Here is a 26,275-nt window from a genome sequence, read left to right as displayed (position 1 = left end):
TGCCGCACCTGCATGTTAGAAATACCCCAAGCAACAAAATGGCAGGACCCCTTCGATGCCAATCCCAGAAACATTGCTGATAATGGAAAGGCTGGTTTTGTATCATCAGTCACCCTAGAAACTGGATTGTATAACTAACTGGTCAGAGATCTGGAAGAGAACACATCTCACCCCATATTATATTGTACCTCTACATAGAGTTTAACTGTAAGCCACTTTGAGAAACAATCTTGGCTGAGATGTGGGGTATAAACTAGGGATGAAGCTTGCTATCTGATTGTATTTCATTTTTCAATTCATCAAATGGGCTGCCAGTTACGATTCGCCATAAATTGTGTTCCTCTAGTTATTGCAATTCCTGGTTCTCCCCCCGCCTTCTTTTTGTTATTTTCCTCTAAAAAATTACGTATTTTCCCCATAATTTCCTTATGCTGCTGTATAATTTACATAATGTACATAGCAGCAGCTGATTACAAAAATGATTATGTGAATAATTATGTAATTCTCGGCACAGATTTTTTTTAAAAGATTACAGTGTCACCTACAGCCGTGAATGCATGCAATGAGTAGGAGTCTATTCAATGATGAGATGGACTTGCAGATTATCCCAGAATTTGATAACCAATCTGATTTTGTAAATATTCTACGCCATCTCTAGCATAAACCCAAGATATTAGTGAAAATCCTGCTATGTACTTCTAGGAATGCATGCAAGGGCCAACTGTTCCCACAAATGCCATTCCCACAGTTGGCAAACTATGAAAATGGAAATGGACTGCCTTCAAGTCTATCCCGACGTATGGCTACCCTATGAATAGGGTTTTCATGGTCAGCGGTATTCAGAGGGGGTTTACCATTGCCTCCCTCTGAGGATAGTCTCCCCAGCTGGCTAGGGCCTGCTCAGCTTGCCACAGCTGCACAAGCCAGCCCCTGCCTTGTCCACAACTGCCAGCTGGGGGGCAACTGGGCTCCTTGGGACTATGCAGCTTGCCCACAGCTGCACAGGTGGCAGGGCACGTAACCCCTGAGCCACTCCCTGTGGGGGTGATCTTTAGCTGGCCCTTGACCCCCAGGAGATACGAGTGGGGGTTTGAACTCACGGACTCTGGACTCCCAGTCAGGCTCTCCTCCCCACTGTGCTATACCAGCTGTTCAGCAAACTATACCAAGTGTGTAAAGGGATACAAGACTGGCCACATACACATGCTTGACTGTACTCTTGGTACGTAAGACTTTATTTGGATAAGTGGCTGTTGCCCAGCGACAGCCACATGGTTTGCACACAGCAGGCCCCAGATTCAATCCTTAGCAAAGCACCTTCTGTTAAAAGGAATCATGTAGTAGAGACTCTGAACATTCACTATCAGAGCAAGGCAATACTGGGAACCAATGACCCGATTCTATAAGCCCCCTTCCAGGCCAGAAAGAACACCGCTCCAAGTGCCAGTTGCCCTGGGGCTGAAGAGTAAACGAAGAGGCTTGTAATGTTAGGGGAGGGACACATTTTGAGCCAAGGAAGGAAGGGACCAGCCTGGGCTAAGGAAAGAGCAGCACAAATGTGAGAGGTGGGGAGGAGACAGTGACAGTAGTGGGCACACCGCTTCCTCTAACTGCTTGCACCCACCTGGGCCAGGCGAGGGCCTTGGGGAAAGAGGTAAACAAAGCACTGCCCTCTGGCCAGAATAAACATCACACAATGGAAGAGAATTTGTCTCTTTGAGGGAAGGGGTCAGTTTGCAGCTTTGGCTCCCATACCTCCTTTCTATATAAAAAGGGTCACTGTTTCCTCGCTCCATGGATGCTGCATTCCTGCCACACAGGTTTTAAAATGCAAGATGGTCTACCAGGGGGCAAGTTGTGTGCATAAATTCTCTTATGCATGCACGCCCAATACACACTTTCACTATCATTCCCTCCTCTCCACCATACGGTCCCGAGTGTTCAGCTGACAGCATTTGCTGAATATTCAAGGACTGCTATCTTGCATAAAATGGAAAATGTAGAGGACAGAAGCAATTTGCTATTGGAGCAGCTTCTGCTGGTGGACAGGGAATGTGACTGGAAGGGTTCCAGGCTGCTCCAGAAGAAGAGTGCCAAACCCACCAACTTGGGACAGAACTGGCATTCCTGCTGTGTCTGATGCTTGTGGTTTATGGAAACATCAGCAGCTCACCTGAAGATGATGTTGCTGTGAGCGCTAATATTCTTCCCCCCATAGTTGGTGGGGATCCAGGAAGGGCGAGGCCTCACTCCCCAAGTCTTGAAGCATTCTTCTGAGTATGCTTTTAAGTCCCACTTTTGAGGCTCAAACATGTCACTGACGCCATCCGAACACATAGGCATGACCATTTCAGTGCAAGCCTTGTAGAGAAGGACACAAAGGAAAAACAGCAACCTTAGTTTCATAAACTCTTGGTACAGAGCTCTGACACAATGCTTCCACATCAACACTGCTAGATTAGAAGTAAAAAAAAGAAAAAAGAAGGTGGCCTGTGTCCTGATCACATCATAACCTTCCATTCTGTAGATTGCAGAAATGGGGGAGGCTTGTTGAGTTTTGTGAGGTAGGACTCAAAGTATAAATTCAATGCAGCTGCGAGACAAGGCAATCAGCTTTAACTTGCTAGGAGGAGTGGGCCAAAGATCTCAAGTTTTGGGGGAGAAGAACATTTTTGTCTTTATTTCCTCAGTCACAAGGTATGGCTATATTTTGGGCTTGTAGTTCTAACAGGAACACAACATGTATTGGATGACATAGCCTGTCCTCTTGCCTCGTGAGCCACGCTAACTTCACAGCCATATTCCCTGTAGAGCAAGCATTAGTTGGCCAGGTCAGACGTTCTGCTCTGTTAGGTGCCTCTGCCCCAGCCTCTTGCCACCTCCTATGCCTGGAGCCTGTGCTGTACCATCTCAATCACATACACCATGCCACTCCTCTATATTCCTTCAAATCCCTCCTCAGAACTAACCATTGGCTTGAACACCGGAATGTCTCACCCCCAACTGAAGCACAGCCCACGAGCATTTAAAATGCATTTGTTCATATTCTTTTTCTTAATATTTAGAGTTCTTACTTGCCCTTCACCATGTGGTCCCAGGGCAGGTTACAACAAATTCAAAAATACAGTATTAATCAGTTTAAAACAAATTACAGTCAAGAAGATATGATGGGTCCTAGAAGAGGCCTTTTAACCTTGGCGTCTCCCTGTTGCCTCCACTACTGTTGAGATACAGATTGCCTTTTTTAAAAACAAGCTTATGATCCTCTGTAAAGCATGTACACCAGATTGTTGTAGAAACAGAACTATGTTCGACAAATCCCATGCTTTCTACTTCAGTACTTATGGAACAAGTTCACCGTAACAAGAGGACAGGACAAAGTGACTGTAAGCTTTTATTGCTTCATTGTTCAAACCTCTCGAAGCCCAGAGTCTACCCAGAACTGCCACTCCTCCTGCAATCAGGTTTGTTAACTCCCAAGTTGGCATTTTTAAACTTTCCCCCTCCCTGGACATGTTCACTTGACCTCATCATGACTATGTTTTGGACAGCAGGCTGAGTTCATCCTGGCTGACTGAACTTTTAGACATCGCTGCCACGTGGCCTCTCACTGACCTCAAGCGTGTGTAACTAAAATAAATCCCATGTATATTGCTTTCCCTGTTTACTCCTCCCTCCAGACCCCTTCTTTTTCATTTCCCATGTGTTGAAGTTCAGACGGCAAACGTTTTGGGGCAGGGAGCTGCCCTCTTGTACTCTGCAAAGCACCATGCACATGAATAACAGGCATTATATCACAGATGAAGAACCCTTTTCAGGGCAAGGGCTGCATTTCTTCAGGTAGAATCTTCTGGCAGGTGGGGCCAAAGCCAAAAAGTACCTAGGGCCAGCCCTACACACACAGAAGCTACTTTCTCATCTCTAATCCAATTCATCACGTTTAAATGTCTTAATTTTAATAGCTTTTAAATACTTTATGTAAACATTCAACTTTTTGAATTTCCTGTAACTGTTGTGCTTTCTCTTGTGATATACTATTATATTTCAACTTCTCTTATCTTCTCTATTTCCACATTTGTACTTTCAATTAACCATTGTGCTTCTATACAAATGGGCATCCATTTTAAACAAGTGTTCTATTGATGCCATATAACTGAACATTAATCAGATTTAAATTTCTAAATTTTAATAGCTTTTAAATCCTTTAAGTAAACATTCAATTATTTTTGTATTTCCTCTTAATGATTGTGCTTTATCTTGTGATGGGCTATTAAATTGCAGCTTGGTTTCACAATCCTGAATAGCTTTATCTGTCTTCTGTATTTCCACCTTTGAATGTTACATAAAAGTTTGACATTTGTGCCCACTCCCAAGTACAATGCTTTGCTTTTTACCCCAGGACTGATCTTTTTAAACTGGTAATTTTGAATAAGGGAGAACTTAAAGAAGTATATAGAAAACTCAGTTACTCTATGAAAAGTTATTTTTTTTAAGTGGTAACATGTAGAGGCCAAATTTATGTTAAAAATGATAGAAAACTTACAGAATTCTATCTTGCTTTATAACAGTTACCATCCAATACATTTGAGAGACACCATATGCTCAATTTTTTAAGATGAAAAAGAAATTGTACTAACAGAGAGGTATACATCCAACAAAGACATAAATATGCCCAACAATTAACATCATGAGGATTCCCACAAAAGGTTATCAGAAGAGCTAAGTGAAACCACAGGAGTGATCTCTGAAGAGATGAGGAAGGTTAACATTTGTAAAATATTCTAGTCAGAAGAGTATGGCAATATGTATTTTTGTGTGAAATGCCTTGTATTAAGGCACTGGCACCTAATTAAAAATATTCCAGGATGCCAGGAGTTACCTGCTATAGGACACCGCAGGGCATCAAATATTAAATACAAAGTTGTGCATTCAGACTTTAGTCATGACAGAATCAGACCTTCTATTACCACTGGACATTTTAAATGTGCACAACATGAACGTATACCACAATCTTTTTAAATGAAACAATTCATTAATCCTATGACTGGCAGGAGGTTCACAATGAAAAGTTTTACTGATTGACAATCAGATAATGTTATATACGTCATCTTGCGTCCTTGTCTATATATGTGGGACAGAAGCACGGCTTTGAGAGTTCAGAAAGGAGAACATAAGAGTAAAATCCATACAAAACCTATGGAAGCTCAACAGACTTTGTATTTCATAGAGTGTAACCATACTCCTGAGGAGTTAAAAGTTTTTTTGCCATAAAACAAGTATACGTGTCCCTGTATGAAGTTCAAGATCCCCTACACTGTGTTGCATAAATGGGAGGCATGTTTGATTTTCACTCTGAATACTGTTAAGCCCTAAGGGACTCGATGACCAATTTTGATCTGTACAACTCCTTGTAACATCTGCTTTCATTTGCAAATGATGGGTCTGTAACTGGTTGTACTGCAGAAGTCTTACTGTTCATTGTCCTTTTGATAATTTCATATTTGTGGGTCTTTTTGCTTATTGTGTTTGATACCAGGTCAGACCATTTGCACATCTAACTCTGTTTTAGAGTCATTCCTATCAGCTGCTACCTGACCCTTTATTTTGTTAAACTAGAAATGCCAGGGGTTGAACATGAGACCATTTGCATTCACACATATGTATGTCCGAGTCAAGAACCCCACTTTTTGCCACAGTATTGCAGAGGAGATATTGCTGCTTACATACCTGATAATACCAACCCTTAAGCCCAAGGCTTTTTGTGGCAGTCCGAGTTAAGTTAAGGCACGAAGCATGTTCTGTGTAGTTATAGTAAACATCTACTGCCTGGAAGATGTTCTGGAGCAGCAATTTGTCTGGCAATTTGGGATCCTTCAAATATTTACAAACTGCCTACAGAAAGACAGAGACGGGAAAGACCATTTTTCATTCAATATTTTTATTAGTGACTTGGATGAGGAGGCACAGAGCATGCTTATCAAATTTGCAGATGACACAAAACTGGGAGGGATAGCTAATACCATGGAAGATAAACAAAATTCAAAGTGATGTTGATAAGATGGAGCACTGGGTTGAAAACAACAGAATGAAATGTAACAGGGATAAGTGCTAAGTTCTACCCCTACGAAAAAGAAACCAAATGCACAGTTATAAGACGGGGGATACTTGGATCAGCAATACTACATGCAAAAAGGATCTCGGAATTGTTGTTGATCACAAGCTGAATATGAGCCAACAGTATGATGGGGCTGCAAAAAAGGCAAATGCTGTTTTAGGGTGCATTAACAGAAGTATAGTTTCCAAATCCCATGAAGTACGAGTTCCCCTCTCTTCAGCATTGGTTAGACCTCATCCTGAGTACTAAATCCGGTTCTGGACACCACACTTTAAGAAGGTTGTAGACTAACTGAAACAGGTTCAGAGGAGGGCAACAAGGATGATTAGGGGACTGGAAACAAAGTCCTATGAGGAGAGACTGAAAGAACTGGGCATGTTTAGCCTGGAAAAGAGAAGACTGAGAGGAGATATGATAGCACTCTTCAAGTACTTGAAAGGATGTCACACAGAGGAGGGCTGGGATCCCCTCTCGTATCATCCCAGAGTGCTGGACACAGAATAATGTGTTCAAGTTACAGGAAGCCAGATTTTGACTGAACACCAAGAAAAAATTCCTGTTAAGAGCAGTATGACAACGGAACCAATGACCTAGGAATATGGTGGGCTCTCCAACACTAGAAGCATTCAAGAGGCAGCTAGACAGCCACGTTTTGGGTATTCTTTAATTTGGATTCTTACACTGAGCAGGGGATTGGACTCGGTGGCCTTATAGGCCCCTTCCAACTCCACTATTCTATGAATTTTAAAAAGAATGCAAAGAAACCAGCAATAACCTAACCCTGCCGACAGGAGATTGATGAAAGACAACAGGCATGATAGCTAAATGGAACCTCCATGACCAGAAACAGTCTCTCCCCAAATCTCAAGTGCTGGGGACAAACAGGGTTGTGCCCTGCTTGGAAGCTCCCTGGGCACCATCTGGCTGGTTGCTGCTGGAAGCCAAATGCTGGACTACAGGGACCAAGCAAATAACTCCTCATGCCATTAACTTTCTTTCCATAGGGGTACTCAACAGCTGATTAAGCAACTTTCCTAGTAAGCCAAATTGCCTTCCTAAGTAGTTTTTTAGAATACGTTGTACAGGCACTTGGCTTTAGATACTGGTCCAATCCCTTTCTCCATAGATAGGATACCCACATGAGCCACTGTATTCTATCCAACTCAAATTCAATGTAGCAGCTTTGGGTCTGAATTAGGCATCCTGAAATCTCAAATTCCTTTTGAGAAACGCCACCAGAAATAAGTATGTCTCTAGCTCCCATGGTTGAAGAAACATGTCTGGATTTGTGCTGGCTGCATATGGTCGAAGGCACAACCACCGGAGCAAGAAGGCTTCCTACAGAAAACTGAAGCCTTGTCCACAGGAGAACAAAAATGAACAAAATGCTTGACAAAAGAAATGGAAGCAGACAATAAGGGATGTAAACAAGACGGGGGGAAATCAGAGAAGCACTTTGCTAAAAAACATATGACCTAGCCAGGAAGGTCACTATAATCTGGAACTTCCCTAAATGACAGCAATTAACCAATCATATGGGAAATTCCAAAATCCATCTCCTAATCTGGAGTGGTTCCAGTTAGGATGGTATGAATATTGTGGGATTTTACTATGGTACTAACTCAGCATGTTTCAACGGTTTGGTACTGAAGCCATTTCCTCATGTCACTGAGATTTTATCCAGTATCTCACTGACCCCAGATAATTTAGGTGTAGCTTCTGCCAAGCTGTCCTACCTTCCCAAGAAGATTCATTCTAGTTCATAAGATGGTTGCTTGGCATCATAATGGTGGATGCCTAATCGCAGCTCCTACAGACTGACTGAGGATGAGTTGACAAACCGTTTTACATTACGTAAGGAGACATGGAAGATCTAGTGCCTCAGAGAGGCAGGGGCCAAAAAGAGTTCCAAACAGCTTCTGTAGCCAATTCTTCACTGGAGCTGGCTCACATTGAGCTCTGCCCACTCAGCAAGGGGGGGGGTTAATCACTTATTAAGACGACTTACAGCCTTTTCCAGCCCACTGAGCAGCTTCTCGGCTGGAAGACCAAGGAATCCTGAAAGCTCCTTTGCTATCACAGATGTGCCATGCAGGCATTAAAGGGCGGCTTTAAGTGATGGCAATCTTCACGGAGGCTAGTGGGGAGAGGGAGAGCAGAGGAAAAGCCTCCACTTCCCCAGAGGGGAGCATGGGCCCCATTAGAGAGAAGGATTAAGCAGATATATTCAGCTGTTTGAACAGATTCTGCCCCCTAAGCTCTCCATACACCTCTAAGTCTCACACAGGATAATCACATTAGTTTTGTCACTGAAGCCCACTCCCCCCACCCGATTCAAAAGGAAGAAAGAGATGAAACTGGAACAGCTTATGCCACCCAGAGAAGCGGCATACTTTTTTTTTTGACAAATGATTTGCAACAAAAGAGGAAACCTTTTCGTTTTAGGCGATGCTAGACTGAAGTGTCTTGTCCAAAGCCACCCCTCCCCAAATGGTTTCTAGCCACAAAACACGCCTTACGCAAACAGTAATGAACAGCACTTGCAAAGCAGAAATAGCAGTTTTTAAGTATCACCAAACCAGCATTTCTGCCCACCTTACCACAAAGAAAGGAGTCCATTAAAACAGTCCCAAGGACCTCAACTAGGCATGGGGAATCTCTGGCCTATGGCCAGATGTAGCCTACTGGATCTTGGCACTAGAAATACTGCTAGCCCCTTATTAAAAAGTATGCTTTACCTATATCTACAGACACCAATTTAAAAATTCTTGCTTAGATACACCTTACAATGCAGAAAACCACAATTTAGATCTGTGGCTATGACACTTAATGTGCTTGCTGCTTTTAACTGAAATTATTTGCAGTTCTGTGAAAACCACTGTGGAGCCAAGAGGCAGAATAAAAATTCATTTTATTAAATTTAATGTTCAGTTATTATCGGAGTACAACCTCCTTAATAAATGAAGATCATTTGGAGGTTGCACAATCAACCAGCAGATGCTTAGCCTTCTCTTATTATGGAATCCTTGGCTATCTTGTGCCATTCCTATTTGTCCATTTTTGATAGCACAATGGGGAAGAGAGCCTGGCTGGGAGTCCAGAGTCTGTGAGTTCAAATCCCCACTCATGTCTCCTGTGAGTGAGTGGCTCAGGGGTTATGTGCCCTGCCACCTGTGCAGCTGTGGGCAAGCTGCATAGTCCCAAGGAGCCCAGTTGCCCCCCAGCTGGCAGCTGCAGATAAGGAAGGGGCTGGCTTGTGCAGCTGTGGCAAGCTAACCAGACCCTAGCCAGCTGGGGAGGACTAGCCTCAGAGGAAGGCAATAGTAAACCCTCTCTGAATACCGCTTACCATGAAAACCCTATTCGCAGGATAGCCATAAGTCGGGATTGACTTGAAGGCAGTCCATTTCCATTTCAGGGAGGCCTGAAAAAAGAAGCATCTAGGAGAGGGAGAAAGGACCAAAGACAAGAAGCTTTTGCTCAGTTACCTGAATAGGCCAGGCAGGGAGAGGTTGCAAGAAATCAGCCTTATACGGATAGTCAACCATTGCCAGGTTAACCCATGTCTCACTTAGCCATCCTTTGAAGTCAACAGCATCTCTCACAGTTTTCAGTGGACTGCACAGGCGAAATGTACAAGAAAGCCAACGCAAGCCTTCCTCTAAAAAGAAGAATATAGAGAACTTATATATCACACATGAAGTTGCCTTATGCCAAGTCAGACCATTGGTCCCTCTCCATTGTCTCCTCTTGCTGGCAATGGCTCTTCTTAGACCCTTTCCAAGTCCTGTTACCCAAGGGCCTTTTAACTAGAGATGTTGGGGTTGAACTTTTTATGACTGGGTGGGGAACCTTTTTCAGCTCAGGGCCTGAATTTCTCTCATTCTGGGAGTTGCATATCAGTGGTGGGCATGGCCAACGGCAAAAAATGGGCAGGGCAACAGATGCAACTCTTGCAAAAGTCAGATGGTACACAGACACCACCACAATAAAGGAAGAGGCATTATTAGAGTTCAATGACAAATTCAAGCCAAGCAAAAGAACTCAACGAGGGGGTGGAGCATAGCCAGTGAGGGGGGTGGCCTAGGGAGAGTTGTGAGTGCTAGGTAGATGAGCCTGGAGGGCTGCAACTGGCCTCAGGCCTAAAGGTCCCCACTACTGCAAAGCATGTGCTCTGAACAGCTAGTTATGGGCCCTCCCCATTGCCACTACCAAGAGTGCAGAATGGAGGTTCTGAACATTTTGATAAGGCCCTGAGTGAGAGAGATACCATGGCTACTTCCGATGGGAGTTACACATGCCAGAATTAGTGTGTGAAGGTATTGGGGCAACACCTACTGGGTAATGCCCGTGTCACAACAGGCCATGAATGATAACCACCGCCACCTGTGTTACTTAAAGCCAAGCTGGAAAAAGCCCTTGGTTATTATGATGTGTGGGATCTGCATGGAGGAAAGGCTTATATACGGCAAGGGAGGCAAGGAAAGTGCAACCCAATGTGCGATCTCTGAGGAATGAACACAACAAATAGCCTGGATGTGGCGTTAGGAGCACATGACAAGATGTTTTTGAGATAGGAGGCCTTACTTCATTCTGGTAGGCTCCAGTACAGTCTTTTCTGTAGCTGCCTACCTGTAGAAGCGAGACGGTTAATGGCCGCCCAGGAGTTCCTGATGCTCTCTGAGCAACCATTCCCACTCTTTTGGAAATCTTGGGTCACGATTCTGTAAAAGGTGCCACAGGGAACCAGACTGTCAAACTGCCAGATGGGAGCTGAGGCCGCAAGAGCTCTGTGAATGGAGACAAGAGACAAAATAAACCAGTAAGGAGGTCTAGTCAAGCACCTGTGGAAACAAGAGTATTTGACATGGATCCAAGCTTAGCAATGAGTCAACTGCAACACTCCCAGTTCTTCAGTCTTAAGCTCTGTGTCTCATAGGTTTTTTTTTTCCTAATCAGCATCCTCAAAAGCTGTTCTGTTTTGTTCTTCTTCAACATGAGGGTTGTGACCTATGGTTTGCTTGTGCCAATCTGAAAACAAAGGACATGCCAGTGGCAACAACACCGTGTTTTTTTTTAAAAAAAAAAATTAAGTAGAAGAAGAAAGGGGGAAAGGGCAGCAGAGAAAAGACACGGAGACAAAACTAAAATGGGTCTCAAGTTGCAGATTGGAGTTAAATATATATATATATGGGGAGTTCCAGGTGTGAAAAAAAGGTGGAGGTTGCAGATTTTGTTAATTCAGCTTCTACCTTGCCGTCTCAAAAGCACCCAAGGTGACTTTTGAATAAAGGATAAGGACTAAAAAAAATATTTGCACAGAGAAGCATTACAGAAATGCTTGCAAACGAATGCACCACTGGATTTACCGAGCAATCCTGCACAGGTCTGCTCAGAAGCAAGTCCCATTGAGTTCAATGGGAATCACTCACTTGTAAGTGCATATTACGTTTGTAGCTTTAACTACACACATGTATAATTTTATGTTTCCCCTGCTCTCAGACCAAGAACAAGGCAGAAGGAAAAGGAAGAACTAGGAGCTACTAGTTCAGTGAGAAAAAACATTAGATGTTAATGAAGGAGTGAAAGCAGAGGCAGGGCTAAAGGGGGGCTCCAGTCTCAGGAAACAGCACCGGACAAAAGGGGATGGATGTATACAGAACAAGTCTTCTATCCAGAATGCTCAAGGTCACACTTGAGAGGGCAGAAAAAAGGCCAGTCCTCCACTTTGTCCAAAGATGTTCATTTTGACCATGGTCTTCTACATCCCTCCCTAATTTGGTGCCCTCCAGATGTTGCTGAACTGTAATGCCATTCATCCCTGACTATTTGTCATGCTTGCGGCTGAGAGTTACTGTACGAGTCCAAAATATCCAAAGGGCAGCAGGCTGGGAAAAGCTGTTCCAGATTATGACCATATGGTGCACATAAAGCTGTAGGTGGTTCTGGTAGATGCAGGAACACCAAGAAATGTTTCCAATGTCTTCAGCACAGGGTGGGCTCCAAAAAGGTGGAAAGGTGAGGGATTTTCTTTGGCACCAGAACAGCCGGTCAATCAGTTCAAGGGAATTCTGGTGTCATGGCCCATTTCTTCCAGACACTTCAATTTGCCAGTCCCCCAAAGTTGAAGGAGTTTGTTCTTGAGATAGAAGAGTATGGGAGGAAGGGTGGGATATAAATCTAATACATAAATAAATAAATAGTATGTGCATATGCACACACACCTCTTACTCATGAGACAAACACACCTACAGACAAGACAGAAGAACATAAGAACATAAGAAGAGCCTGCTGGATCAGGCCAGTGGCCCATCTAGTCCAGCATCCTGTTCTCACAGTGGCCAACCAGGTGCCTGGGGGAAGCCCGCAAGCAGGACCCGAGTGCAAGAACACTCTCCCCTCCTGAGGCTTCCGGCAACTGGTTTTCAGAAGCATGCTGCCTCTGACTAGGGTGGCACAGCACAGCCATCACAGCTAGTAGCCATTGATAGCCCTGTCCTCCATGAATTTGTCTAATCTTCTTTTAAAGCCATCCAAGCTGGTGGCCATTACTGCATCTTGTGGGAGCAAATTCCATAGTTTAACTATGCGCTGAGTAAAGAAGTACTTCCTTTTGTCTGTCCTGAATCTTCCAACATTCAGCTTCTTTGAATGTCCACGAGTTCTAGTATTATGAGAGAGGGAGAAGAACTTTTCTCTATCCACTTTCTCAATGCCATGCATAATTTTATACACTTCTATCATGTCTCCTCTGACCCGCCTTTTCTCTAAACTAAAAAGCCCCAAATGCTGCAACCTTTCCTCGTAAAGGAGTCGCTCCATCCCCTTGATCATTCTGGTTGCCCTCTTCTGAACCTTTTCCAACTCTAGAATATCCTTTTTGAGATGAGGTGACCAGAACTGTACACAGTATTCCAAATGCGGCCGCACCATAGATTTATACAACGGCATGATGATATCGGCTGTTTTATTTTCAATACCTTTCCTAATTATCGCTAGCATGGAATTTGCCTTTTTCACAGCTGCCGCACACTGGGTTGACATTTTCATCATGCTGTCCACTACAACCCCGAGGTCTCTCTCCTGGTCGGTCACCGCCAGTTCAGACCCCATGAGCGTATATGTGAAATTCAGATTTTTTGCTCCAATATGCATAATTTTACACTTGTTGATATTGAATTGCATTTGCCATTTTTCTGCCCATTCACTCTTTTTGGAGCTCTTCGCAATCCCTTTTTGTTTTAACAACCCTGAACAATTTAGTGTCATCAGCAAACTTGGCCACTTCACTGCTCACTCCTAATTCTAGGTCATTAATGAACAAGTTGAAAAGTACAGGTCCCAATACCGATCCTTGAGGGACTCCACTTTCTACAGCCCTTCATTGGGAGAACTGTCCGTTTAGTCCTACTCTCTGCTTCTTAACCAATTCCTTATCCACAAGAGGACCTCTCCTCTTATTCCATGACTGCTAAGCTTCCTCAGAAGCCTTTGGTGAGGTACCTTGTCAAACGCTTTTTGAAAGTCTAAGTACACTATGTCCACTGGATCACCTCTATCTATATGCTTGTTGACACTCTCAAAGAATTCTAATAGGTTACTGAGACAGGACTTTCCCTTGCAGAAGCCATGCTGGCTCTGCTTCAGCAAGGCTTGTTCTTCTATGTGCTTCGTTAATCTAGCTTTAATAATACTTTCTACCAGTTTTCCAGGGACAGAAGTTAAGCTAACTGGCCTGTAATTTCCGGGATCCCCTCTGGATCCCTTTTTGAAGATTGGCGTTTCATTTGCCACTTTCCAGTACTCAGGCACGGAGGAGGACCCAAGGGACAAGTTACATATTTTAGTTAGCAGATCAGCAATTTCACATTTGAGTTCTTTGAGAACTCTCGGGTGGATGCCATCCGGGCCCGGTGATTTGTCAGTTTTTATATTGTCCATTAAGCTTAGAACTTCCTCTCTCGTTACCACTATTTGTCTCAGTTCCTCAGAATCCCTTCCTGCAAATGTTAGTTCAGGTTCAGGGATCTGCCCTATATCTTCCACTGTGAAGACAGATGCAAAGAATTCATTTAGCTTCTCTGCAATCTCCTTATCGTTCTTTAGTACACCTTTGACTCCCTTATCATCCAAGGGTCCAATCGCCTCCCTAGATGGTCTCCTGCTTTGAATGTATTTATAGAATTTTTTGTTGTTGGTTTTTATGTTCTTAGCAATGTGCTCCTCAAATTTTTTTTTAGCATCCCTTATTGTCTTCTTGCATTTCTTTTGCCAGAGTTTGTGTTCTTTTTTATTTTCTTCATTTGGACAAGACTTCCATTTTTTGAAGGAAGACTTTTTGCCTCTAAGAGCTTCCTTGACTTTGCTCGTTAACCATGCTGGCATCTTCTTGGCCCTGGCGGTACCTTTTCTGATCTGCGGTATGCACTCCAGTTGAGCTTCTAATATAGTGTTTTTAAACAACTTCCAAGCATTTTCGAGTGATGTGACCCTCTGGACTTTGTTTTTCAGCTTTCTTTTTACCAATCCCCTCATTTTTGTGAAGTTTCCTCTTTTGAAGTCAAATGTGACCGTGTTGGATTTTCTTGGCAATTGGCCAGTTACATGTATGTTTAATTTAATAGCACTGTGGTCACTGCTCCCAATCGGTTCAACAACACTTACATCTCGCACCAGGTCCCGGTCCCCACTGAGGATTAAGTCCAGGGTTGCCGTCCCTCTGGTCGGTTCCATGACCAACTGGTCTAGGGAATAGTCATTTAGAAGAAGTCTGTTACAGTTCTGCCTAATTAGCTACTACAACAAACAGGCTTCCATTAAAGAGTTCCATATTGGAAAAGATCATTTTCTGGCACCCATTTTGTTCTGCACTCACCCAATTACTATATGGGGATATTTCATTCGAAACCATGCAGCAAGCATCCCTCCATAAGATCCCCCAATGGCAATGACAGGAGTGTTTTGGGTCCCAGGGATAGTATTCTTCAGGTGTTGAATGAGCACTGCAAAGTCAGCCAGAGCTTGCTCTGAAGTTAGGTAATTCAGATGTTTGGCATCCTGAAACAAAATTGCAAGGCGTTTGCATTGCATAACAGTATAGGGCTCTTTACCACTCCAACACAGGGAATTAAAATGCTGTTCATTTCTCCCATGGCTCAGTGGAAATGCCACTGGAAACAATGGTGTGGGAGCACAGCAAAAAAGTACAGAAGAATCCACACATGACAGCAGATCCAGCCACTCATTGCACAGCAGCTCACATGGCTTATACTGCAAAGGAACAAGACTGTGTCTGACATGATCCCACCCACTTTTGGTAGCACAAGCTCCACCCACATTACCATGTGATACATCAGGAGCCTGCCATTGTGGGAGGGGTTCTGCCAGAAGTAGGCGGGGCTATGACGGTGTGTGAAACCCTGCCTACTTTTACCAAAGGAACCCCTTAAAATGTCACGCAGAAAGACTGTCACCTCCAACAGAGAAGGATTATGAGGGAAGCTAGTGAGCCACTATCATGAGTTTTATAGCTATATTTAACTGGCTACCTTCTCAGAAACAATCCATCCCCCCCAGACCCCAATTTCCATTTTACAACTGCCCCAAAGTTCTTCATTGTTTACATATAGGTTGGTTATTTTTTTTCTTCCAATGTCCTAGCATCCCTCACATTTCAAGTTGTCCTCTAACATTTTATATTCTGTCTTGGACCAATGAGTAATGGAAATGCAAGGGGACACTTACAGTGAATGATTTGTTTCCAAAAGGTAGGGACTCTCCATAGTACCGGTGTTCAGCAAATACCAATATGGCATCAAGCTCTTCAGCTATGTTCCACATAAGACCCTAGAAGGGGGTGATTTTTTATTTTTATAAAAAACCCAAGCAGAATAGATGTTTTCCATTTACACAGAATAAATGTTTACCGTTGCAAAGCACCTACAGTTTTCTTGTTTTTAATTAAAAGAATAATTTACAGAAGGGCCACGCTTATACGGCGGGTTCCATTCTGGACCCCCACCGTAAAGCAGAAAACACCATAAAGCGGAACCCCATTGACTTTAATGGGCCGCGTCGCGCAAAAATGATGCGAAAACGGCGCAAAAGAGAAAAAATAGCTTTTAAATTAAAAACAAAAGCCACCGCATCAGCAGAACGCCGTAAATCGGGGCCCTACTGTATACATAATTATAGTTAGAGGATACCCTATGCACGAATAATTACAATAAAGCAAAAGTGTTGCATGGTTGAACGATATCCTGAAATTTATCATTCTGTTACATCACAAATAGTCCATTTCTCTAAACGCACATTTAGGTGATTACTCTTCCGTAATATATCAACTTAGATATTATTACAGTTAGTACATATTCTATTATACCATTCTTAAACTTATGGAGCTATAGTATTTTTCCAGGTTTTTTGCTACATACATTTTTTGCAGCAGTGATTAGCTACTACTTCCAAGTCAACCAGAATTAAGTAACTCCACAGTAATATTTTGGTTCCAGAGATGGATATCCATTAATTTCCCTTATTCCAGGTGTGGTATAAGGTCTGGATTAGTGGAAAATCCCAAAATATGTCTAGGAAATCAAAGTGCCTACAGTTTTCTAAGAACGGTACAGATATTGCAAGACAGTCTATACCTCCAGACAAGAATCCAGAATCCCACTCACCGTATTATCAGCAAACCAGGCAATATCTCCTTCATTGCCAGTATAAAAGAGCATTGACCCGACATTTCTCCGCCAGTGCTGGTCTGAAATGAGGTAGCGTTGCTTGAATGTGCGATCTTCAGAAAAACCAAAGTGGTCTATCTGCAGCAAGACAGAGAAGGGAGCCCATGGTATGGAAAACAGGAAAAACTCACCAGTACAAGGCATTTTCTCATTTTAGACCTAACCATACTATCTGCAACTCTCCAACTTGTGAGATTCATGACCATGTGTTATTCACAAGCATGTAGAACCTCTTTCAGTAGATACAGACTCAAATAAACATATTCGGCAAAGAAGTTTGAGATGGGAGAAAGACAGTAGATGGAGCTCTTCTGTAACCTAAAACCTTCTTCCAGTCAAACCAAAAGAAGCCATCTAAAGTGCTTCCTAGGTGGCAGTCCATAAATGTTGTATAAATGTTTTCAGAAAGGCTACAAATAGTAGTTGTGCTGAAGAAATGGCTTGCCTTTAAGGTTCCTACCTGTTTTTAGCGCTCGGCAATGTTCACATGAGCAAAAGCAAACTGTACTAGATATTCTGGGAGAAGTTAGCACCCCTGCTTCTCAGGAATGAATGTCAGGACAGGACTTCTGCGGCAGAAGTCCAGGGCCCTACTCAGCAAATGAGCAGAAGGGCTTACCTCATTTTAAAATAATGTCATATATATAATCTCAGTAAGCCAAGAGCAAGCCACAGTTACAACCTGTGGCTTGTTTGGAGTGAGACAAACCATGAGCCTGGGATAAGATGCAGTACTAAACCAAACCACGGCTTAGCTCCCAGTAGCATGACGACAGTGGCAAGAACAAGGGACGAATAAAGCAGCCAGGGTTTTCTCCCTTTGAACCAGCACGGTCATCATTTAGCTTAACACAGTGATTCTCAAACAGTGCGCCGTGGAACCCTAGTGCGCCTCAAGAGGTGACTAGGTGTGCCGCAAATATTATGAAAGCATATTTTAAAAATGAGAAGAAACCCATTTGTATAGTTATTTTTATTCATAGTTTAAAATATATTAATATATTTTTAATTTTGTACACGAAGTTCGCCAGAAAATTTTTATATGTTTTACAGTGCGCCGCGAACCAAACAAGTTTGAGAACCACTGGCTTAACAGTATGCATGAATGAGGCCTATTTGTATTTGCAAAAAGGGAAGTGCATATAGAAAGGTCACATACTAGTATCACAGGCAGCCATTCTGTGACATTATTCACTTTGAACAATAATTATTCCCCTCCCAAGGGCCTCCTAGTTTTGGTTAACTTTGTTGTGTGGTGGCTGAGCCCTCAGCACTTGCATATTCACCTTTCCCACAGTTTCAAAAGGTGCACAAAATAGCGAAGCCATCTCCCTTAATACTGCCATCATTTATGAATCACTTCCCATGAGATATATAAAGCAGTTACATAAATAAGAGTTAAAGCAATTGCATATATAAAAATATTAATATAAACACAGTTTAAAACAAGAAGAGCACATGCAGGAAATCAATTCAAACCGAAGACATAGACCGAGCAGGATAAAGATTTTAGAAGGTTTGTTGACAGAGGAACGTATTTAGCAGGCACCAGAAAGGCACCAGAGAATATCCCTGTATGGTATGCAACGCAAGGGAGTTATAAAAGGTAGGTGCTGCCACATTAAAGGCCCAACTCAGACATCATGCAGAACAGACCTCCCGATAGAATGATATCTTTAGGAAGCTCTCTCCTGCAGAATGCAATAATCAGCTAGATATGCCAACTCTCCATTTTGTAGATCGGTTTTGTTCCTTAACGGGTATCATTCCTCTGTGGAGCAAAGCATTAATCCATTGCTATTTTCAAGATGCTGGAGCAAAACAGGAGACTACACGCACACACTGCAATCTATGCTGGTGCTGGATCAGAGCTTAAAGGAATATCACACTAGAGATAAAATGCAACTAGCATTTGATCACAGGGAAAGACTCTAAGAATCGACAGTGGCCTCCAGCAGGACATGGTACAGGGCAACAGGGCACATACATCCTGTCTGTGTTATTTTCTCCTTATGAAAAGATTCTGGGAAGTCACAGGATATCCTCCTGCAGCTTTCAAGCCCGTGCCAACAGGCCAAGCCTAACTTTTGCAAAAATATAATCAATATTTCGTAGCTTCAAGAAGGGCAGACGTGAACAGGTACAATGGCAAGGCTAAACTGAGCAATCCTATGTATGTTCACTCAAAAGCCACACTGTGTTCCACAGGACTTTGGGGAGAACTGGCAGTCATGGTGAAACCACAGGTGTTTAAAGAGTTTGTTTTAATTTCTAGGGAAGCATGTCGTAAAGCCACAGAGGGGCGTTGCTAGCACACTCTATCTTTAAATACGGTAGGGCCCCACTCATACAGCAGGTTAGGTTCCAGATCCCTGTCGGAAAGCAAAAACTGCCAAAAAGTGGATCAGCTGTAGCGCAGGGATCTGGAACCTAACCCGCTGATCGCACCAGAGGAGAAGATCAGATCTTTCCCTCCTTGGGCGCGATCAGCTCGAGCGGGAGTCTGATCGTGCCAGAAGAGGAAAAGATCAACTGTAGCATCCTACAGCTGATCTTACCCTCCTCTGGCGTGATCAGTTGGTGTGGGAGTTCCAGCCCCCCCTCCAGCTGATCACCCCACTGGCACCGTATTAACGGAACGCCAAAAAGCGGGGAGGTGAGAAGCGGGGCCCTACTGTAGGCATTGCCCTAGTTTTGTTTCTTCAGGAATGGTTCATTGAGGCTCAAGAAATGCATCTTCTGGAGGTCCTTTACCCACACACTGTAGCTTCTGTATCTGCTGCCTCTTTGTATAGCTGAGTGTGCGAGAGCGATTGGGTTTTACTGAGGACTGCCCACAATATAAGGCCAGAGAGAGAGAGAGAATTGCCTAATAAGAGTGGGCTAGTGCGCCTCCCTGAATTGTGCTGAATGGTCTTTCCTCTGAAACCTCACAATAACTTACACTTATAGTATGCTTCTTCCTTCACCTCCAGAACCTGGAGGGGACTCCATATGGGGGGACTCATACTTCCTCCATCTCCTCTTCTGCCTTGCATGCTTACTCTTTCTTATGTATATGTTGTGCGTGTGCTGGTTTGAGAAGCTGCTAGATTTGTTTAGCTAATTTTCCCCAAATCAAAGTAGTCGATGCTGATGATTTAGCATAGCTAATTCCCCCCCCAAATGCATACATTTAGCCACGCTATTCCGCACTGCAGTAATGAATACTTCGATTCTCTGTGTTCAGATTAACATTCTCCATCCACCAACTTGGATGGCTTTAAGAAAATTAGACAAATTCATGGATGATAAGGCTATCAATGGCTTACTACTAGCCTTGATGGCAATACTCTACCTCCACAATTGGAGGCTGCATGCTTCTCAATACCAGTCACTGGAAATTGCAGGAGAGAGTACTGTTGGGTTCATGCCCTGCTTGTGGGCTTCCCACAGGCATCTGGTTGGCCAATATGAGAACATGATGTTGGACCAGATGGGCCATTGACCTGATCCATCCGGTTCTTTTGATGAAAGTTTTACAGTCTTGGTGTAAGATGCACCTCAAAGGAGGCACATTCTACAGCTTAGGGACCACCAGAGAGTTTTTGGCAGGCTGGTAACTTCGTAGAACACCAGAAAGTGGCTAGCATATAAAACCAGAGGAATATGAGGAAGGAAAATTAAAATGTTAGAAAAATAAGTGTTTATTTGTAATCCAAGCCCATCGCGTTTCAGCCTTTGTATATTTAGGCCTTCATCAGGGGCTGTAGATAAAAAGGCAGGGACAAATTTACTTCCATGAACATATAAAATCATACATGTAAAATCTATCTGTAAACAATCTTTTCACTTAAAATGAAGGCTGGCAAGAAGTATCTTCCAATAAGCAAACTGCTTCCATTGATGCAAATGCCTCAGAGAAGAGTTAGTTAGGCCTGTACATATATATATACCGAAGAACATAATGCCCATAAAACCACTTAAGAATTACACAGAATTCCTGGTTGTGTTTGTTCTTGCACAAAGTCATTTACTATGTTTTATTGGAGTTATTTCACGCTGGTGCCATGTATTCTTGGCTGTCTGAGAGCTGTCATTTCAAGGCATCTGTTGAGCAACTCTGCCTCCAACACCCAGTGTGACTGGATGAGAACATGGCTGCCACTTCAATTTTAAATATTTTCCCTCTATTTCTGCCTGAGGGAATTTCCCATTTGGACCATTCTGGGTTTTATACACTGGATCCATCTTTCTTAAACCGCCACCCCAGCCCACAGAAACCAGTTTCATGGATCCCTGCCTGGATTGCTAGCCGTATTCCACACACACAGACCTTAATCTCTAGTGTAAACTGCTATAAGACTGGGAATTTAGTAAGCTTTTAACTAGTTTGGACTGGTGGTATATACATGCTTTATTGGTAGCTGCTTTGTTAATTATTTTTATTTATCGAACTAATACTGTTTTCTATTACTGGAGCATGCTCAACGGAATGAAATTTAAGAACCTATTTTCACACAACAGTGGGCTGGACTGACATCAGAAGCCACCTTATACCAGGTTAGAGACACTGTTCTGCCAGTTCCAGTGCATCTCCACCTCTTTTCTGAAAATGGTGGCACACAACACTAGTCAAACCCCTCCCCTTTTTACTGTAAAAGCTGGTGGGATCAGTTCAAGTGCTTTTAAAAAAATTGAGCTTCAAAGAGAATTCACAACTGACTAGCAGGTCAACCCTTTCCCCTTCCGGGTGTGACCAATGGAAATGCTTTGCTGTAGGCAACTAGTGTGCTCACAGCCACCATATCTGGTTCTATTCCCCAACTACTTTTGCTAATTTCATAAGGTGCATTTTGTGGTAGCCTTTTGCTACTTTAACAGTCCCAATGCTTTGATGCAGAGCTCTTGTCATGCAATCAGTTGAGAAACATACCCAGAAGAGTGGGGGAGGGGTGGAGAGAAGAGAAGGTAGGGGAGAGAGAGAGAGAAGAAAGGCTGATGGGAGAAGTTCCTAAGTCCTTCAACACTACAGGGCAATATTAAAGACTCCTATTGTCAAATAAAAGCCCCAGTGATTTGTTCACAATGCATGGGTATTTTTAAAACAATCATTACAAAATTCCAACTCTTTCCATCCTAAAAATTTAATTAACTAAGGATGCTTTTCAATGACAGTTTGCTACCAGCTGCCGCTTGGAATCGCACTTGGATTTTAATTACAAATACAGCCACCCCAACACAGATGTTACCTGAAGATTTTTGCTATATAGTTTAGTCATTCACAAAGCACATCTCTGGGCACCTATAGCTCAATTATCAAATGCTCCTCGTGGCAGATTTTGTTTACGGCAGCAGCATGTGCATCAAAATCTTGACCTCAAAAGCTATTTGTCTAAGGACTGAAAAGAGCTACATTAGGTTGCCATAAACATGATCAAACCTGCCTGAATCTACAAGGGTGCTCATATCCTCTTTGATATTATTACGATCATATATTTTATAGACTTCAATGTGTTCAATGGTCTTCTGTTGATATCTTAAAAATAAAAATATTGAATAGATTTTAATCTCTTGAGTCCTGCTTGGTCACCACCCTCTCACCTGTTTGGGACACTATAAGAACCTCATTTTCAAATATAGCTCAAGTTTCACAGAAGAATACGGAGATAGCCAAAGCAAAGACTATAGGCCATCTTGCAATCAGATGTGCACTGTTGTTCTGAACAAGATGTTCAAGTGGATTTTCTCAACGAGGAATGCAATTAACACTTCCAAACAAACCACAATGATGCCCTGAAAGCCATGGACTGTCACTTGATTCATGTTACAGCCTCTCTAAGCAGCAGAGTGTCAAAAGACCCAGTGTTCAAATAAACATTCTCCATCTACTAACCTGAATTGCTTTAAAATTATTATTATTATTATTATTTATTATTTATTTATTAAATTTATATACCGCCCGACTAGCAATAGCTCTCTGGGCGGTGAACATAAAATAGCATAAAAATACAATGAATACAATGAATTAGACAAATTCGTGGAGGATAAGGCTATGCTAGATGAGATAGCTGCAGAACCTCAACCTTGATATCAGCCTCCCCGCCCACAGGTATCAGCACTATGGGAAAGATCAATGATGTTTGTCAAGTTATTTAAACATTATATTAGTTGCATAGAGGAGCTGGTCACTGATCATCAATAATATACTGAAAAGTATAGGTACAGAATAGTACTCCTGCTCAGCCTAGGTTGGTAATATGTAATAGAAAAGGAGCCTTTCTTTAGTACTTACTCTCAAACTTTGTGCTTTTGTCTGCAAATTTCCTGGCACTTGTCTCTTGTTATGCCCTGCATCAACTAAAGACTCCTAGAATGGCTTGTGTTTTAGCCTCTTGGAATAAACACCATGTATGCAGGGTGCAAGTTTAAAGTTCAAACATGGCTAACTGAAAAACAATTTGGCTATGGACTCAGCATTCATGAACTGACAAAGTCGGCTCAGAAGACCTTCATATCAAAATGCCTTTAAAACACCTATTGACAGGAAGTACATATTAAAATTTGTTTTTATTTTTAAAAAACCCTCATATTAATATGGAAATGGGATGGGACAAAGCTATGAACGTATGCAAAAAGTGACATGGATGGAAAGAAGACTGATCTATCTAACCTACAGATGAATTTTCGTTTCACACCCATCTTGGCTCCATCTCCAAGGGGATCTGAGTTTGTCAAAGATACCAAATCACCAGTGCTCTTTCTCCCCCCATGTACTTAGGGGAGAACAAATTAAGCATATTGGTCACATAGCACCCATCTACTGTCTCCTTTCTGCCTTGTCTTTTTCTGGTTTATTGGCACCTAACAAGGAGAAGACAATGGATGGAAGCAAGCAACCTCAGACAACTATGTTGGTTTGGGTACATCACAGCAGAGCCACACTGCACCCCAGGACTCTGGCCACTCTAGCCCAGGTTTGTAAACAGCCGCTTGCCCAGGGCAAGCAAAAACTCCCTCCAGTGGATAGGCAGGCAAACTTTATAGACCTGAGGCAAAACTTAATTTTTAAGCCACGAATTGCTAACATAGTCAGGCAGCTTATAGAAGTTGGTGGAATAGTAAGCTCAAGCAGTTATTTTGGCAGAGCCTCTGATACCATCAGCACACCATCTTTTGCAAGACAAAGGGAACAATTAAAAAGGTTAAGCAACAGACCAAAGAACTCGTATTTTTAATGAAGCAGGGAGGGGAACCTATGGCTTCCAAATGTTGGATTCCGAAATCCTATCAGCTCCAGTGGTCAGAGGTTAAGGGAGTTTAATCTGAGTCCTTAGGAGGCTGGCAGGTCTTCTATGGCCAGCTTCATAGGGCAGTCCCAGCCAAGACGAAAATGGGTGCCCTTGGCAGTGGTGGTAAACCCACATACCATGCAAAGCTACAATAACTTGGCCACACCCTCCTATTCTCATGATTGGTTTTAGGGCATCACAGCACTTAAGCAATCATGAAACTTGGTTAACATAGCTTCCTCTTGGAATGCTAAGTGTTAGGTAAGGACAGGATGCCAATCCTATACTACCTGTGGAAGGCAGAAACCATTCTGATCATTAGGAATTTGGACTTGTTAACTTACTGAAGTAATTCCAACAAGTAGTCCGTGAATATTAGGGCCAAGGTAGATATGTTAAATAAGCCCTTGCTTTGAACATGCAGATTTGGCAGTGGGGGATTTCCTCCCAATTCCAATGCTAACTTCAGAGAAGGGCTTGCCTCAAGATTACAGTAGGGGGGGGGGAGTCACCCCCCCACTGCTGCTGTCATCCGTTTAATTATCAGTCAAAGCTAAGTTACCATTTTAAAAAATTAAATGTAAAAGATGCATTTAATGTCACATCTAGTTTGCCCCCTGCACTTACTAGAATAACACTGGTCAACTTGTCCTTATGATGGCTTGTCCACTATTACAGGGTCATTCCACAAATTACATGACAGCAAACTTGGACTTACTTCCAAGCAAACATTCAATAGAGATTGCAGCCAACCTTGTTTCATGGACAAATAGGACATGTGTGCTTTGAAAGCACTAGTATGTCAGAGCCACATTAGAAATCCACTTACAATGTCATGTGTTGCGTGCCCACATGTGCTTTGCCCTATGTTTATTTCACACTATCCAGAAAAGTGAAAGAACCCCTAGCCTGCATGGCTTTTGGAAAGGCAATCCTATAATCTTGGTGAACCTCATCTAGAAAGTAAAGCAGGGTGGTTGACCAAGATTTGTAATCTTACGTAGAAAAGCTTGAAGCTACACAATTATTTGAATAAAGGCTTGCGCTCTTTGCTCTGTGAGGTACTTATGATATATTAGAGTCTAGAAGGCTATGTAGTCAAACCCGGGAGTGAGACAACAGCTCCTCTGCTCACAGGTCTACCTGGGGCAAGCCAGATGGCATACCACACAGTGTTGAAAGGGAAGAAAAGGAAGACGGTTCACAGGGCAGATTGTTGAGTCAGCTGAGGAGATCAAGTGGCATGGGAAGACCAGCAATGATTTAAAAAAGACGAGTTTCCACTAGTACATTCATAATGTTATGAGCTTACCTGCAAAAGATGTTGTGGTCACCACGGAATGCAAGTCAGGTCACAATGTAAAGCGATTTAAGATCATGCAACTCCGCTGACGCCTCAGCCCTGACCCTCGACTAGGGATGAGGATGCTTAAAGCACTGTCTACACTTGCATGATTCTGCTCACCTACTCAGATAGGGAAAGAGGGAAGCCTCACCTATGTCTCACCAACAACAAAAGGGCAGCTGATGGATATGCAAGATAGGACTCTTCATTATGGCACCTGGACTCAAGAACTGCCTACCCTAATGGCCCCTCTTTGGCGGTGTCTCATCAGTCAATAGTAGAAGCTCTATTTCTCTGGGCCTTCAAATCAGATGATTAAATGCCTTGCTACACAGCTGTGTAATTTTGGATGTTATAAGGTTTTGTTTAATGAAGCTGCAGCCACCTTCAAACTGCTTTGGAATGGAAAGGAAAATAAGATTCAAATAAAAAATAAGATACTGGTCTTGGAAGAATGGGAATTTGAACCCATATCCATTCATGCAGCTCACTTCCTCAGCATTTATTTATTGCTATAAGAATAAAAATTGGGACAGCTCCATGTGAAGCACCAAAGACTGCTAGGAGGAAGAAGAGAGGGATGCAAATATGGTGGTACAGTAGTAGCCGACAATAAATACTCATATCAATGTCCAAGACTGCCAAATAGGAAGATGCAGGGCAGAGGAATGGGAACCTGTGACTTTCTAGATGTTTTGGACTACAACTCCCATAAGCCCAGGTCAGCATGGCCAATGGTCAGGGATCATGGGACCTGTAGCCCATCACCATCTGGAGGGTCACAGGATCCGTCCCTTGGGTG

General features: G+C 42.8%; 1 protein-coding gene across 2 annotated transcripts in view; it reads right to left on the bottom strand.

Annotated features, from left to right (window-relative positions):
• The window catches only part of PRCP (prolylcarboxypeptidase), a 39,971-nt gene that overhangs the window by 3,690 nt on the left and 10,006 nt on the right, over nucleotides 1-26,275 (bottom strand). For both annotated transcript variants that reach the window (XM_061628959.1, XM_061628957.1), the window contains exons 2-8: nucleotides 16,795-16,935; nucleotides 15,860-15,961; nucleotides 14,991-15,172; nucleotides 10,748-10,905; nucleotides 9,604-9,776; nucleotides 5,728-5,892; nucleotides 2,174-2,361 (exon numbers count right to left, since the gene is read on the bottom strand). In XM_061628959.1, coding sequence (XP_061484943.1) covers nucleotides 2,174-2,361; nucleotides 5,728-5,892; nucleotides 9,604-9,776; nucleotides 10,748-10,905; nucleotides 14,991-15,172; nucleotides 15,860-15,961; nucleotides 16,795-16,935 — 1,109 coding nt within the window. The remainder of the gene's footprint in view (nucleotides 1-2,173; nucleotides 2,362-5,727; nucleotides 5,893-9,603; nucleotides 9,777-10,747; nucleotides 10,906-14,990; nucleotides 15,173-15,859; nucleotides 15,962-16,794; nucleotides 16,936-26,275) is intronic.

Source organism: Rhineura floridana, chromosome 5 (assembly GCF_030035675.1).
Source record: "Rhineura floridana isolate rRhiFlo1 chromosome 5, rRhiFlo1.hap2, whole genome shotgun sequence".
Classification (NCBI taxonomy): domain Eukaryota; kingdom Metazoa; phylum Chordata; class Lepidosauria; order Squamata; family Rhineuridae; genus Rhineura; species Rhineura floridana.
This window is presented reverse-complemented; position numbering and strand designations above follow the sequence as displayed.